The sequence below is a fragment of the Suncus etruscus genome, chromosome 14, assembly GCF_024139225.1.
Source record: "Suncus etruscus isolate mSunEtr1 chromosome 14, mSunEtr1.pri.cur, whole genome shotgun sequence".
Lineage (NCBI taxonomy): Eukaryota > Metazoa > Chordata > Mammalia > Eulipotyphla > Soricidae > Suncus > Suncus etruscus.
The window spans coordinates 80170042-80185290 of NC_064861.1; the positions used below are offsets into that span (position 1 = coordinate 80170042).

The following is a 15249-nucleotide window of genomic DNA, read 5'->3' on the forward strand; positions in this document are numbered from 1 at the left end:
AAATGAAGCTGCTATGTGTCATACTATTATAGGACTGAGTTACATTCTGATTTTTCTTTTAGCTTGATCACGAAAATGGGTTTACAATTGTTTCTTGTGTGTGTGTGTTCACATATGATTAGCCTTCATTTCTAGAATATTTAGATTTCTTCTTTTTTTGGGGGGGCGGAGTCACACCCGGCAGCACTGAGGGGTTACTCCTGGCTCTGCACTCAGAAGTTTCTCCTGGCAGTCTCGGGGGACCATATGGATGCCAAGAATTGAACATCCGGGTCAGCCTTGTGCAAGGCAAATGCCCTATCACTGAGCTATTGCTCCAGCCCCAAGAATATTTAGATTTCTTTCGGGGGGTGGGGTTCACACCCGGTGGCACTCAGGTGTTACTCCTGGCTCTGCGCTCAGAGAAATCGCTCCTGGCAGGCTTGGGAGACCATATGGGATGCCGAGATTTGAGCCACTGTTTGTCCTGGATCAGCTGCGTGCAAGGCAAATGCCCTACAGCTGTACTATCTCTCCGGCCCCCAAGAATATTTAGATTTCTACATAGTTTGGAGAGTAGGTAGCTTTACTGTATTTATTTATTTATTTATTTATTTATTTTTGGTTTAGGGATCAGAAATTACTCCTGGTAGGGGCTGGAGCGGTGGCACAAGCAGTAAGGCATTTACCTTGCCTGTACTAGCCTAGGACAGACGGCGGTTCAATCCCCTGACATTCCATATGGTCCCCCAAGCCAAGAGTGATTTCTGAGCACCTGGCCAGGAGTAATCCCTGAGCGTCATGAGGTGTGGCCCAAAAAAAAAAAAATGAAATTACTCCTGGTAATGCTTGGGAAACTATAAGGGATACTAGGGATTGAGCCCTGGTTGACTGTGTACAAGGCAAATGCCTTACTTTGCCCAATAAGAGTAGATAACTTTAGAGACTAACCTTTCTAGTTAGTCAGTGACTGTTTTCCAAACAGAGATAACAAGATCTCTTTTTTCACATACTGTGCGGGAGTAATAGTAATAACATCAAATATTTATATTAGTACTTAATATGCCAGATGTAAATGTTTTATATGTATAATCCCATTTAACTTAATAACAGTAGCTACTGTTACTATTCCTATTTTACAGACAATGAAACTGAGGCACAGAGAGTGTTAAAGAACTTGCTCCGGTCACATAGCTGGTAAGTGGCAAAGCCAGATCTGTCATACAGTTGACCTTCAAGGCCACCGTAATCTACTGTTCTCTAAAAGAATGTGCTTAAGCTTTTCTCAGGTTGGCCACATTTTATCTTCCAATTTCAGGTAGAAATAAGAGAGCCCTTTAGAACCTTTGTTCTTTCTTTGTTGTCTGAAGTAGGAATTTCTGGTGATTTTGATTGCAGAATGTTTTAAGTGGTCCTCTGAGCCTCTTGAGTACATACTATCCCTGAGGACAGAGGCTGTCCTGAGCACTGTTAGGTGTGGCCCAAACCCCCTTGGACACCCCTTCCCCCAAATATACAATTTTCCTACTAAAATACCTTTTTCTGTTTGTGAATCTTGAGCAGAATTAAAACTTGTCAGTATAATACTTAAATTTTATAAATCTTAGCTACAATTAGCTTCAGAGATTTTTCACAGTGCATATTGATTTGCATTAGCATGAATAGTGGATTTATAAATGGTGTGGGGTGCTTTTATAGTTTTTTTTATGTTTTGGTTGTTTGGTTTTGGGGTCATACCTGGTAGTGCCCAGGAGGTTACTTCTGGCTCTGCACTCAGAAATTACTACTGGATGGGGCCGGGCGGTGGCGCTAAAGGTAAGGTGCCTGCCTTGCCTGCGCTAACCTTGGACGGACCGCGGTTCGATCCCCCGGTGTCCCATATGGTCCCCCAAGCCAGGAGCAACTTCTGAGCACATAGCCAGGAGTAACCCCTGAGCGTTACTGGGTGTGGCCCAAAAACCAAAAAAAAAAAAAAAGAAATTACTACTGGCAGGCTCAAAGGACCATATGGGATGTCAAGGATTGAACATGGGTCGACTGTATGCAAGGCAAACACCCTAGCCCCTGGTAGCTTTATTTTATTTTATTTTTTTTATTTGGGGGGGGGTCACACCTGGCAGTGCTCAAGAGTTACTCCTGGCTCCATGCTCAGAAATCGCTCCTGGCAGGCTCAGGGGACCATATGAGATGCCGGGATTTGAACCAATGACCTTCTGCATGAAAGGCAAATGCCTTACTATCCATGCTATCTCTCTGGCCCCAGCTTATTTTATGTTTTTGGAAAATATTTACTCATTGGCCACAGTGTTCAGCTGTGTTCAGCACTGTACTGGCTCTGTACTGAGGGATCACTCCTGGTGATGTTTAGGGGATCATGTACAGTGTCACGAACTGTGAGCAGCCATGTGCAAGGCTTTAATTCTGTGTTATCTCTATGACTCTGAAAATTATTTTTAAGAAAATAAAGAATTTGGAGGTAGGGCAGGGGAAGATATACCAAAGGTAGGACCCGTGCTCTGTAGGTGGCTGACCTGAGTTCAAACCCAGATACCGCATGTGGTTTCCTGAATCTCCACCAGAATTGATCTCTGAGTACAGAGTTAGTAATAAGCCCTAAGCATCATTGGGTGTGGCCCAAAAACAAAAAAGGAAAATAAAGATATGGGCCAGCATTATAGCATAACAGTAGAGCATTTGCCTTGCACATGTAGAACCTAGGGTTTTTAATTCTCTACAGTGAAAAAAATCAAAAAGAAAATGTAGAAATGTTAGTAAATGAATTGAAAACATCTTAGTCTTTTGTGCAGATAAATGGGCATTACACTTAAGTATCTATTATAAGAATAATAAAAATGCAAGCCGGAGAGATAGCATGGAGGTAGGGCATTTGCCTTACATGCAGAAGGATGGTAGTTCAAATCCTGGCATCCCATATGGTCCCCCAGCCTGCCAGGTGTGACTTCTGAGCATAGAGCTAGGAGTAACCCCTGAGCGCTGCCCAGTGTGACCCAAAAACAAAAAGAATAATAAAAATGCAACAAAGCATAACATCTACAACATAAGCATTAACAGAAGTGATGAAGGCAATAGTCTTATTTATTTAGAAGTCATTTATGGCTAGGAAGAAAACCTTTGCTGTGCAACTGAACCAATCATCCAGTGGGTAGGGCTTTAGTCATTTACTCCCCAGAAACCCATATGGTCCCTTGAGCCCAACAGGAGTGATCTCTGAGTAAGCTCTGAGCTCTGCCAGGTACCCAAAACTCCCACACCTCCCTCTCCCCATAAAAGAACCTTTGCCGTGTTTTGATCATAATGTGCTTTTTGGTTTGGTCCTGGTTTGAGGATCACATCTTGGGAGAGGACATGCAGTGCTGAGGAGTCAACCCAGTGATCCCACATGCAAAGTATGCATTCAACTCTTTATGACCTCTTATTGGTCTTACAGTGTCTTAAACATCCCATTGAGGAACACTCATTGTAATGAACACTCATTGTAATGTTTAACACCCAGCATTGTTTAAGGAGTCATGAGGTACTGAGGATCAAACTTAAGGGCCTCCTGTGCATGCAGGGTAAATGTTTGTTTTATTTTGTTTCGGGGCCACACCCAGTCGTGCTCAGGGTTTATTCCTGGCTCTATGCTCAGGAGTCATTTCTGGCAATCTCAGAGGACCATGGGATGCTGAGGATCAAAACCAGGTCGACACACACACATACACACACACACACACACACACACACACACACACACACACACACACAATCGCTCCACACACACACCTCGCTATACTTTTAACACACACACAATTGCTCTACACACACACACACACATACACACCTCGCTATACTTTTAAAATGCTTAATATCACAGTTTTCTATTCATTTCTTGCTCTTTTTGTTACCTATTACCTTCCTGTGAGTTTTGCAATTATAGGGTCAAAAAAGACATGGTAGTTGAATTGGCCATGTTGGTTTTTTTTTTGTTTTTTTTTTTCTTTTAGGGGGCCATGCCCTGTGGTGCTCAGGTTACTCCTGGCTCTGCACTCAAATAGTTAAGTTGGCCATGTTGGTTATGATTTGGAGCTGGAGAGATAACAGTGCCTTGCATGCAGCCAACCCAGGTATGACCCCAAGTACCCCATAAGGTTCTTCACGCCCTTTAGGACTGATCTCTGAGCACAGAGCCAGAAATAAGCCCTGAGCATTGTTAGATTTTTAACCTCCTAAAAAACCCAAATTATGATTTATTTATCTCTACCTAAAACGAAAGGAAATCCTATCTAGAGAGGAAGAAAGAATATAGAAGTACATCAATTACCTTGGATTCAGCCACCTTGGTTTGAATTCTGGGCACCTTATCGGGTTCCTTGAGCAATACCAGGGATCACTTCTGAGCATAGCTAAGAATAGGTCTTGAGCACTAATGAATGTGATCCAAATTCCCCACTGCCCATTTAAAAAGTGAAAACAAAAAGAAAAACTAGTTATCAATTAATCAGACCAAATTATTTATAAACCTAATAGGGTTAAAGCTGTGTATGGTAGGGGCCGGAGAGATAGCATGGAGGTAAGGCATTTGCTTTGCATGGAGAAGAATGGTAATTCGAATCCTGGCATCCCATATGGTCCCCAACCTGCCAGGAGTGATTTCTGAGCCCAGAGCCAAGAGTAACTCCTGAGCGCTATAGGGTGTGACCCAAAAACCAAAAAAAAAAAAAAAAAAAAAAAAGCCCCCAAAACAAAGCTGTGTATGGTATATAAAGATATAAAGCTGTGTATGGTATATAAAGATATAATTTATATATGTTTATATATAAATACACACAAATATAATACATAGTAAAACATATCTGAACCATTTTGTTTGGGAGAACAGATAGGCCAAGCCACTGTTCTCCTTCAGAGATCAGGGACTAGAAAGATAGTACAGAAGATAGGGTACTTTCCAGGTACACATTCAATGCAGAGTAGATCCCTGGCACTCTCTGTGGGACACCTAGTCCTGTCAGGAATGATCCTGAGCAGAGTCAGGGGTCAGTCGGTTATGGCACAAGGGAGTGGGGAGAGGGAAGAAAAGGAAAGAGAGGGAGAGGGGGAAAGGGAGAGGGAGACAAGGTCTACCTTAGTGTAATTTTTTCTTGGAATGACCTTCCTGAGTTCGCCTTCTTTGCATATCATTGCCTTTTCCAACCTGCCTGAAGGTGTGAGCACTGTATTTGTAGATCTCACCATAGCCTGATCTTCTTGATCTAATCTAATAGGCTTGATTAGGAGGAAACAGGCAATGCTGAGCACAAACATGCATCTTGCACTGTTCCATGTGTCAATTGTTAAATGGTTAGTCTCTCCAGGACCAAAGGTGGTTGGTTCAAATCCCAGTGTCCCATATGGTCTCCCGTGCCTGCCAGGAGCTATTTCTGAGCAGACAGCCAGGAGTAACCCCTGAGCACCGCCGGGTGTGGCCCAAAAACCAAAAAAAAAAAAAAAAAAAAAAAAAAAAAGGTAAGGCTCAAATCAAATGTTTTTGGGACTATCTACAGTGCTTAGAGGCTACTCCCAGTTCTGTGCTTAGGGGTTGCCCCCAGAGGCATACCAGGAACTATAAAGTGCTGGGGATTAAACTCAGGCTTCCTCCATGCCAAGCATGTACTCAGTCTATTGGGCTATCTCTTCTTGCACAAAATAAAACACTTTATTGCATTGTTGTACCTCAGCCTAAGGGGTTTTCTAATATTTGTGTCCAGTTCTCAACTTTATGCCAGCTTTAGTGTGGTTTTGTTTGTTTTTATTTTGGGGACACACCTGTTTGTTCAGGACTGACTCCTGGCTCTGGACTCAGGAATTACTCCTAGTGGGATGCCAGGGATCATATCCAGGTTGGCCTCATACAAGGCAAGAGCCCTACCTTTTGTACTAGTGCTTAAACTTCTAAGATCTTTATATGATTTATTTATAGGTCACCTTTATACATAATGTAATTGTAAGAGTTAATATTGTGGTTTTACTCATTGTTCTGTAGCTTTTCTAACTTTATCTTATTTCACCTCTTGCAGGAAATGACATAAAGGCCTTACAAATACATCTGTGCGTTCTTGCTTCAGACTTTACAATTGAGGGCCAACCCCAGTCTGGAAGCACTATTAATGTTACAAGGAAACCACTACCTCAGCAAACAAAAGGAAAGTAGAAGACTTCTCTAATTTATCAGAAAGGCCATTGAAAAAAAACCAAAACACTTGTTTTCAAAAATATTAAAGGAAAAGGAAGTTTAAATAGTTTTTGGATTGAGAAGAAGTATTTGCAGGTAAATAGATTTGTCAGGCAGGCCCTGTCAAGATTCTGCAGATTTGATTTCCTTCTTAAGGACGTGTGTGAAGTACTTCTGCTTTTTAAATTGCTGTTGATCAGCTTGTGGGTTTAGGGTTCTAATTTTTCTGGTATATTAAGATACACTATATTACACTATCTCATTTTTTAAAGTTAAGTTATTTTGTCATTGTAAATACAAGTATCAAAACATTCTTGCAAAGCAATTAGAGTAAACATTTTTCTCAAGCAAACATATCTTTTTAAGAGAGAATGGTAGCAGTTCTTACACAGCAATTGGGACACATTTATTTTTTGTCAGAGGTCCTGCCAACACTAAGAAAATTAGTCATATAAACCTGCAGTTCTTCTCTTATCTACATTGGATCACGTGGACATCTGCCTCATGGAAATGCCTTTTTTAAAAATTTGGTTTGCAGAACTCCACTATTTTTATACCTAGCTACAGTTTTTTTGTTTTGTTTTGTTGTTGTTGTTGTTGTTTTTTTAAAGTCAAGGAATCAGAATCCTGACCTAATCCCCGTCCCTGGAACAATTCCCCTTCACGTATGTATTGCTGCAGTGCTCAGGACAGTAAAATGGACTACAAGCGGCGCTTCCTGCTTGGCGGGTCCAAGCAGAAGGTGCAGCAGCACCAGCAGTACCCAATGCCCGAGCTGGGTCGAGCACTGAGTGCTCCCCTGGCATCCACAGCCACCACTGCCCCCATGGGCAGTCTGACTGCTGCAGGCAGCTGCCACCATGCCATGCCCCACTCCACTCCCATTGCTGACATCCAGCAGGGCATCTCTAAGTACCTGGATGCCCTTAATGTCTTCTGCCGTGCCAGTACTTTCCTCACAGATCTCTTCAGCACCGTGTTCAGGAATTCTCACTACTCGAAGGCAGCCATGCAGCTCAAAGACGTGCAGGAGCATGTCATGGAAGCAGCCAGTCGGCTAACTTCAGCCATAAAGCCTGAAATTGCCAAGATGCTGATGGAGCTTAGTGCTGGGGCCGCAAACTTTACAGATCAGAAGGAATTCAGTCTTCAGGACATTGAGGTAGGGTGTCTTGTGTCATATTAGAATTGAAAATGTATTCCTTAGTCTTTCCCAAATCACTATGATGATGTGTTTTTCTTTCTTTTCTCTTCTCACTCTCTTTAAAATTTTATGTTGATTTCTGATGAAGCAAGATTAGCTTTTACTGCAACTTATTAAGAAAGATGTGAGGAGGGAGAAGGAAAGAAGGAGAGAAGTGCATCTTCATGAAAGGGTGGGCGTCTCCAGAGTAGAAATGAGCAAACAGATCAACAGGAGAATAAAACATAGGAAAAACACAGGCTTGGAGAGCAAACCTCATTGTTTTCTTTCTAGTGATACTTTCTTGATATATAAAAAAAAAATTGTTCTTGGGCCTGGAGAGATAGCACAGCGGTGTTTGCCTTGCAAGCAGCCGATCCAGGACCAAAGGTGGTTGGTTCGAATCCCGATGTCGTCCGTCTCTCCCCCCCCCCCCCCTGTGCCTGCCAGGAGCTATTTCTGAGCAGACAGCCAGGAGTAACCACTGAGCACCGCCGGGTGTGGCCCAAAAACCAAAAAAAAAAAAAAATACTGTATATAGACCCCCCCCACCCCCAAAAAAAAACTCAACAGTAGTACACCTTTTCCCCTTGATGTCTTCAACCCTTGATGTCACTTGGAACTCTTTACATTGGACCCTCAGTATTTGGAAGCTCTGGCCTCTGGATAGCTGCGCTGCATTCATAGTGCTTCTCAACCCGGTCCATTTGGCCTTCTGTGGATCCCCAGGATAGTACAGTGGGGCCACAGATGAAAATCATGTTATGAAACTAGTAGGGCCACCAGTAGAGGACCACAAGAAAGAAACAAGATTGGAATGGGGGCATGATCAAAAACTGGTTTATAGAAGAATGCTATCTCTGCGGCCCCATAGAAGAATTTTTTTTTTTTTTTGGTTTTTGGGCCACACCCGGTGGTGCTCAGGGGTTACTCCTGGCTGTCTGCTCAGAAATAGCTCCTGGCAGGCACGAGAGACCATATGGGACACTGGGATTCGAACCAACCACCTTTGGTCCTGGATCGGCTGCTTGCAAGGCAAACGCCGCTGTGCTATCTCTCCGGGCCCAGAAGAATATTTTATATCTTTATTTTGGAGTAGGATTTGGGGCCACAAACTGGTGCTCAGGAGCTATTCCTGGTTCAGTGCCTAGGAATCACTTCTATTTTTGTTTTTGGGCCACACCTGGCGGTGCTCAGGGGTTACTCCTGGCTATGTACTCAGAAATAGCTCCTGGCAGGCATGGGGGATGCGGGGATTCGAACCAATCACCTTAGGTCCTGAGTCAGCTGCTTGCAAGGCAGACACTGCTGTGCTATCTCTCCGGCCCCAAGGAATCACTTCTTAAGATGCTGGGACACCTTATTACAGTGCTGGGAGTGAACTGGTGCAGGGGTCTCAAACTCAACTTACCTGCGGGCCACAGGAGGCAAAGTCAGGGTGATCCTTTAGTGCAAAGTCAGTAGTAAGCCTTGAATATTGGGAGGTATGACCCAAACAACTAAAACAAAACAAAGCAAAAAAAGATTCCTCTAGGGCAGGGCCACAAAATGTTGTACGGAGGGCCACCGCGAGTTTGAGACCCCTGACAGTAACACAGCATCTTAGCCCCTTTACTATATCTCTGGCCCCCTATTTATCTTATAGCATTTTTTTGTTTTGTTTTGTTTTTTTGTTTTCGAGTCATACCTGGCAGCGCTCAGGGGTTCCTCCTGGCTCTACATTCAGAAATCGCTCCTGGCAGGCTCGGGGAACTATATGGCATCCTGGAATTCAAACCACTGTCCTCCTGTATGCAAAGCAAATGCCCTACCTCTATGCTATCTCTCTGGCCCATCTTACAGCATTTTTTTTTTTTTTTGGTTTTTGGGTCACACCCAGCAGCACTCAGGGGCCGCTCCTGGCAGGCGGACCATATGGGATGCCAGGATTCGAACCAATGACCTTCTGCATGAAAGCAAACACCATGCTATTTCTCTGGCCCCAATCTGATAGCATTTTTTAATGGTTTGCCATGTACTATTACCTTGTAACAGGTAGACTTTAAGTTTTTAAGTAATTGAGCCTTGACTGTTAGTTTGATGCCCTGACAGTTGAATTTTGGTTTTGGTTTTGGGTATATCCAGCAGTACTCAGGAGTTACTCCTGGCTCTGCACTCAAGAATCACTCCTGGCAGTGCCTGTGGAACCATAGGAGCTGCCAGGGATCAAACCAGGGTCAGCTGTGTGTAATGCAAGTGTCTTACTCACTGTACTATCGCTCTGGCCCTTGACAGTTGAATTTTATATTTTATCTGATTACTTATATTTTGAAATAGTTTATATGTGAACTCTTATCTTTAAGAACTAGAAATAGGGGCCGGGGAGATAGCATGGAGGTAAGGCATTTGCCTTTCATGCAGAAGGTCATCGGTTCGAATCCCGGTGTCCCATATGGTCCCCCGTGCCTGCCAGGAGCAATTTCTGAGCATGGAGCCAGGAGTAACCCCTGAGCACTGCCGGGTGTGACCCAAAAACCACAAAAAAAAAAAAAAAAAAAAAAAAAAAGAACTAGAAATAACCCCTGAGCATAACCAGGTATGGTCCAGAAACAAAAGATACCTTCATTTAAATATATGAATTTTATTCTAAATAAGTATATGCCAAAAATAGAAAGTAACTGTAATGGAAAATATTAGAAGCTAGTTTCAAATGTGCTTTTCATTAACCTTAATGGAATTAAATTTGCATACTGCTTTTTTTCTTTTTGGCCTAAGGGTAAAATACACTATTCTTGCTTGTTTTGACTGGTTGATCTTTCATAACAGATTAAGGATATATTTCCTAACTCTCTGTGCCAATTGATGAAAAATTCAGATTTCTGCCATTAACTAGAAACTGAAGTTCACGCCATTAAAATCTTGAGAGCCCGGTTTGTGGGCTTTTACTGCCTAGCCGCTCTTTTTTTGGCTTGTTTTATTGAAGTAAATACCTAGTATTTAAATTGTGTACAGGGGCTGAAGTGGTGGCACAAGCGGTATGCTAACATAAGTCGGAACACGGTTCAATCCTCTGGCATCCCATATGGTCCCCCAGGAGCGATTATTGTGAAAATTGCTTACTAAAAGTATGAATATTTATTTAATTTAATTTTCAGTTTCTCTAGCACACATGTAGTATTTCAAGTGACCAAATAACCCTAATGGATAAGGAAAGATCTTTCTATTTAAAAAAATTTTAGTATTCTGTGCAGAGGGAATGTTGCAATTAGGAAACCCACCATTCCATATAAGACAAGGAATTGACTAACTCAAGCAGTAGTCAATAGTGAAGGGTAAAAAATTATTTGGTGAAAAGTTTGGAAGAATTTTATAAGGAAGAAAACAAACCCTTCCTACCCAAATCCATTGATCAGTCTAAGCGTCATTGAATTTGAGACAGTCAGATGATCATGTCTCCTCAGGAGACATACAACCACACAATACATTTTTTTTGTTTTTTTTTTTTGGGGGGGGCCACACCCATTTGATGCTCAGGAGTTACTCCTGGCTATGTGCTCAAAATTCGCCCCTGGCTTGGGGGGACCATATGGGACGCCGGGAGATCGAACCGCGGTTCGTTCCTTGGCTAGCGCTTGCAAGGCAGACACCTTACATCTAGCGCCACCTCACCGGCCCCACAATACATTCTTGTATCTTTCCCTCTCAACTCAGACATTCTCTCTCTCTCTCTCTCTCTCTCTCTCTCTCTCTCTCTCTCTCTCTCTTCTCTCTCATCATTATCATCTAATTATGAGTCCTCGTCAGAAAATAGGTATAGTAGAAAAGTTTTTTAATACCCCAAGAAAGCATTGAGAATTTAAGAATGTATACCATACAGGTAGTTAATCTGACTTGTTCAGCAAGTCAGGTATCCTGAAAAAAAATCTAGATCTTACCTTCAAAGAGTTAAGAGAAATAACAATCAGGGACCATATAGATAATACAGTGGGAAAGGCTCTAAAACATTTGCCTTGTACATAGCTGGTTTCAGTTTGATCCCTGGCAACCCATATATTGTCTCCCACTAATGCCAGGAATTATCCCTGAACAGAGTCAGGACTAAGCCCTAAACACAGCTGGGTGTGACCCCAGAACCATCAACAACAAAAAAAGAAAAATAACAGTCAACCAAGTAAGATAAGCTTTCTAGGGTTGAGACACAAACAAAAGACAAAAGATAATTTGGGGCATTTCAACATTGGAATTTGCTTCAAAATATTCCAACCAAAAGAGATGGAGGGGAGAAGGTAGCATGCATGATAAGATGTTGATCACCATTGAAATTTTTTGTAGGGCACACAGAGTGTTAATACACTGCCTATATTTCTGGACATTTTTCAAGTTTCAATAAAGGGATGATGTCATGCTTCAAACATTTTAGCAGAGTATCTCAGGGTATGACCTACCCAGTCTTCCATTCCCTAGGGGCTGAAAATGATGGGAAAGGACTGAGACTGATGCTGCAGACTGATGCCTCTCAGGGATTGAGAGTTCTGGACTGAGAATTGCCAGACAGATGGGACCTGCCAACAGGAATCATTAGAATAAATTATGCTGGGTTAGTAAATGGCCTCGATTGTAATCCTATAAAGTAAATACAGATTTTAATTAGAAGGAATAAATTTGGGGCTGGAGTGATAGTACTGTAGGTAAAGCGTTTGGGTTGCACTGGCTAACTCTAGTTCAATTTTTGCCATCCCATATGGTCTCTCAAGCCTGTCAGACATGAGTTCCTGAATGCAGACCCAGGATTAAGTCCTTACCATGGATGGGTGTGATCCAAAATAAAAATAAATAAAATAAGGTACCTGTGAAGGCAGGACCACAGCAGCAGGTCAAAGTCAAATAAAGATTCTGTGTTTGTAATTTTGGTGACTAGTGGTTAAATAGCAGTGTTTCTTTCTATTAGGAAAATCAAAGTTAAAAGTTCCCTTGATCTAAATGCTTGAATGAATGAAAGAGGAAAAGTGAGCTTGGGAGCAAAATAGAAGAGTCCATGAAATGTAGTTTTGCAGGGGGACTGGAGCAATAGTAAAGTAAGTAGTGCAGTTATTTCCCTTGCATAAGGCTGATACTGGTTTTATCTCCAGCACCCAATATGGTCCTCTAAGCTCCACCAGAAGTGCTGAGCACAGAATCAGGAGTAGGCTTTGAGCACCACTAGTGTAGACCTCTCCCAACCTCCCTAAATTGCTCCAGAAATGTAGCTTTACATAAAATTAGCCTTCTTGAATTCTTTTCTAAATTCTTTTTGTGTGTATGTGTGTGTGTGTGGTTTTTTGGGTCACACCCAGCAGTGCTCAGGCGTTATTCCTGGCTCCAGGCTCAGAAATTGCTCCTGGCAGGCACGGGGGACCATATGGGACGCTGGGATTCGAACCAATGATCTCCTGCATGAAAGGCAAACGCCTTACCTCCATGCTATCTCTCCGGCCCCACTTTTCTAAATTCTTAAAGATGCTGGACAACCAGTAAAATTTCACAGAACTGGCTAAGAGTCTGTTCCGGGCCTTCTCTACACCAGGCTTATATCCTGCTCCTCTCCATTGGCTCAGACCAGTGTAGTCTTAATGAATAGGGCCTTGTTTGCAGTGCCCAGCTCTCCTCAGACTGTGCTTTCTGACCCTAGCTAATGCATAGCCAGGAAAATGAAACTAGCCTGATGTGGATGAATGCCTGAGAGTCCATACACATTCTAGAACTGCACCAACTTCTGGATAAAATACAAATGAGTTAGCAAAAAGGATTTAAGAATAGTCTTAAGTGCTCCAGATCTGATGACAAATAAAGTATAAGATGGCTTACTGTTCAAGCCCATGTTCCCCCTTGAGTGTCTCATTTGCTTGTCTCTGTCTGCTTTTATTGTTGTTGTTCTGAAGATACCTGTATTCTCTCTTGAATACTTAATTCCCCTCCCTCCCTCCCTCCCTCCCTCCCTCCCTCCCTCCCTCCCTCCCTCCCTCCCTCCCTCCCTTCCTTCCTTCCTTCCTTCCTTCCTTCCTTCCTTCCTTCCTTCCTTCCTTCCTTCCTTCCTTCCTGTTTTGATTTTTGGGTCACACCTGGCACTGCTTAGGTTACTCTTGGCTCCAGGTAACTCTCATAAATCATGCGGATAAATCATGAAGAAGGACGGTGGTTCGAATCCCGGCATCCCATATGGTTCCCCGAACTTGCCAGGGGTGATTTCTGAGCGTAGAGCCAGGAGTAACCCCTGAGCACTGCCGGGTGTGACCCAAAAACCACAAAAAAAAGAAATTTTTTAAACTTTGGAAGCTGGAGAGATAGTATGGAGGTAGGGCATTTGCCTTGCATGCAGAAGGACAGTGGTTCAAATCCCGGCATCCCATATGGTCCCTGAGCCTGTCAGGAACGATTTCTGAGCATAGAGCCAGGAGGAACCCCTGAGCGCTGCCAGATGTGGCCCAAAAACAAACAAACAAAAATTTTTAGGAGCCAAAAGGATAGCACAGCACATAGGGTGTTTATTTGCCTTGCACAAAGTTAACTTGAGTTCAAACTCCAGCACCTTATGTGGTCCCCCAGACCTGCAGGAGTAATTCCTGAGTGTAGAGACAGGAGTAACCCTCTGAACACTGCTAAATGTGGCCCAAAACCCAAATAATAATAATTTTTTAAATTTTAGACAGTGTTTTACAGTACTATTATGATAGGGTTACGTACATACATTACTCGCCAACATTACTTGCCACCACCAGTGTCTGTTTTCCATCACCATTGCCTTATTCTCTTTTTTTTTTTTTTTTTGATTTTTTTTTTTTTTTGGGCCACACCCGTTTGATGCTCAGGGGTTATTCCTGGCTAAGCGCTCAGAAATTGCCCCTGGCTTGGGGGGACCATATGGGACACCGGGGGATCGAACCGCGGTCCTGATCCTTGGCTAGCGCTTGCAAGGCAGACACCTTGCCTCTAGCGCCACCTCGCCGGCCCACCATTGCCTTATTCTCACCCATAGACTTACTTTAGAAAAACAGACATCAGTGCTATGTCATACTTAATCTCTGCATTTATTATTTTATAGATAAGATATGTCCTAATTGAATGGAAGCAGGAAAATAAAGTGAGAGCAACTCAGTTGACTGTAGTTGGGAACATAATAGTAGCAGAGTAGATATCTAGAAGTAGTTGTTCTTTTTCTCCATGCATGCTAAATTACACCTAACAAAACATTTGACATCTTGATCCATTTTCACTATGCACATTCAGGTTTGCAGCCATCGCACCTATCCATCTGCAGAATTTGTTATTGTAGTGAGGGTTATACTCAGCAATGTTCAAGGGACAGTGGTGCCAGGGATCAAACCCAGGACCTCACACTGAAAGGCAGGCACATGCTCTGCTTCTTAAGCCACATCTCTAGCTTTCCAGATCTTCCCCAGTGGAAACTCTGCCCCATTAACAGTACTTTCCATTCCCCTACTCCATCCTCGGCCCCCGGAAAATAACCATTCTACCTTTGTCTCTGAATTTGACCTTGCTAGGTACTTCATATGAGTGGAGTGATGCAGTTTTGTTTGTTGATTATCTTATTTTATTTTATTGATTGGTTTGTTTTACTTTTCATAATGTCTTTACATAATCACTCCTGCCCTAAATTTAGCACCAACAATCTCTTCAAAAAAAAAGGCGGGGGGCCGGGAGAGATAGCACAGCGGTATTTGCCTTGCAAGCAGCCGATCCAGGACAAAAAAAGGTGGTTGGTTCGAATCCCGGTGTCCCATATGGTCCCCCGTGCCTGCCAGGAGCTATTTCTGAGCAGACAGCCAGGAGTAATCCCTGAGCACTGCCGGGTGTGGACCAAAAACCAAAAAAGAAAAAAAAAAAGGAAAGAAAAAAGATT

General features: G+C 42.8%; 1 protein-coding gene across 1 annotated transcript in view; it reads left to right on the top strand.

The window, feature by feature from the left end:
- Positions 1 to 1118: 1118 nt before the first annotated feature.
- GARRE1 (granule associated Rac and RHOG effector 1) overlaps positions 1119 to 15249 on the top strand; it is a 67294-nt gene continuing 53163 nt past the window's right edge. Inside the window, exons 1-2 of the mRNA XM_049786566.1 lie at positions 1119 to 1176; positions 6036 to 7352. Of these exons, the coding sequence (XP_049642523.1) occupies positions 6858 to 7352 (495 nt within the window). The 5' untranslated portion in view covers positions 1119 to 1176; positions 6036 to 6857. The remainder of the gene's footprint in view (positions 1177 to 6035; positions 7353 to 15249) is intronic.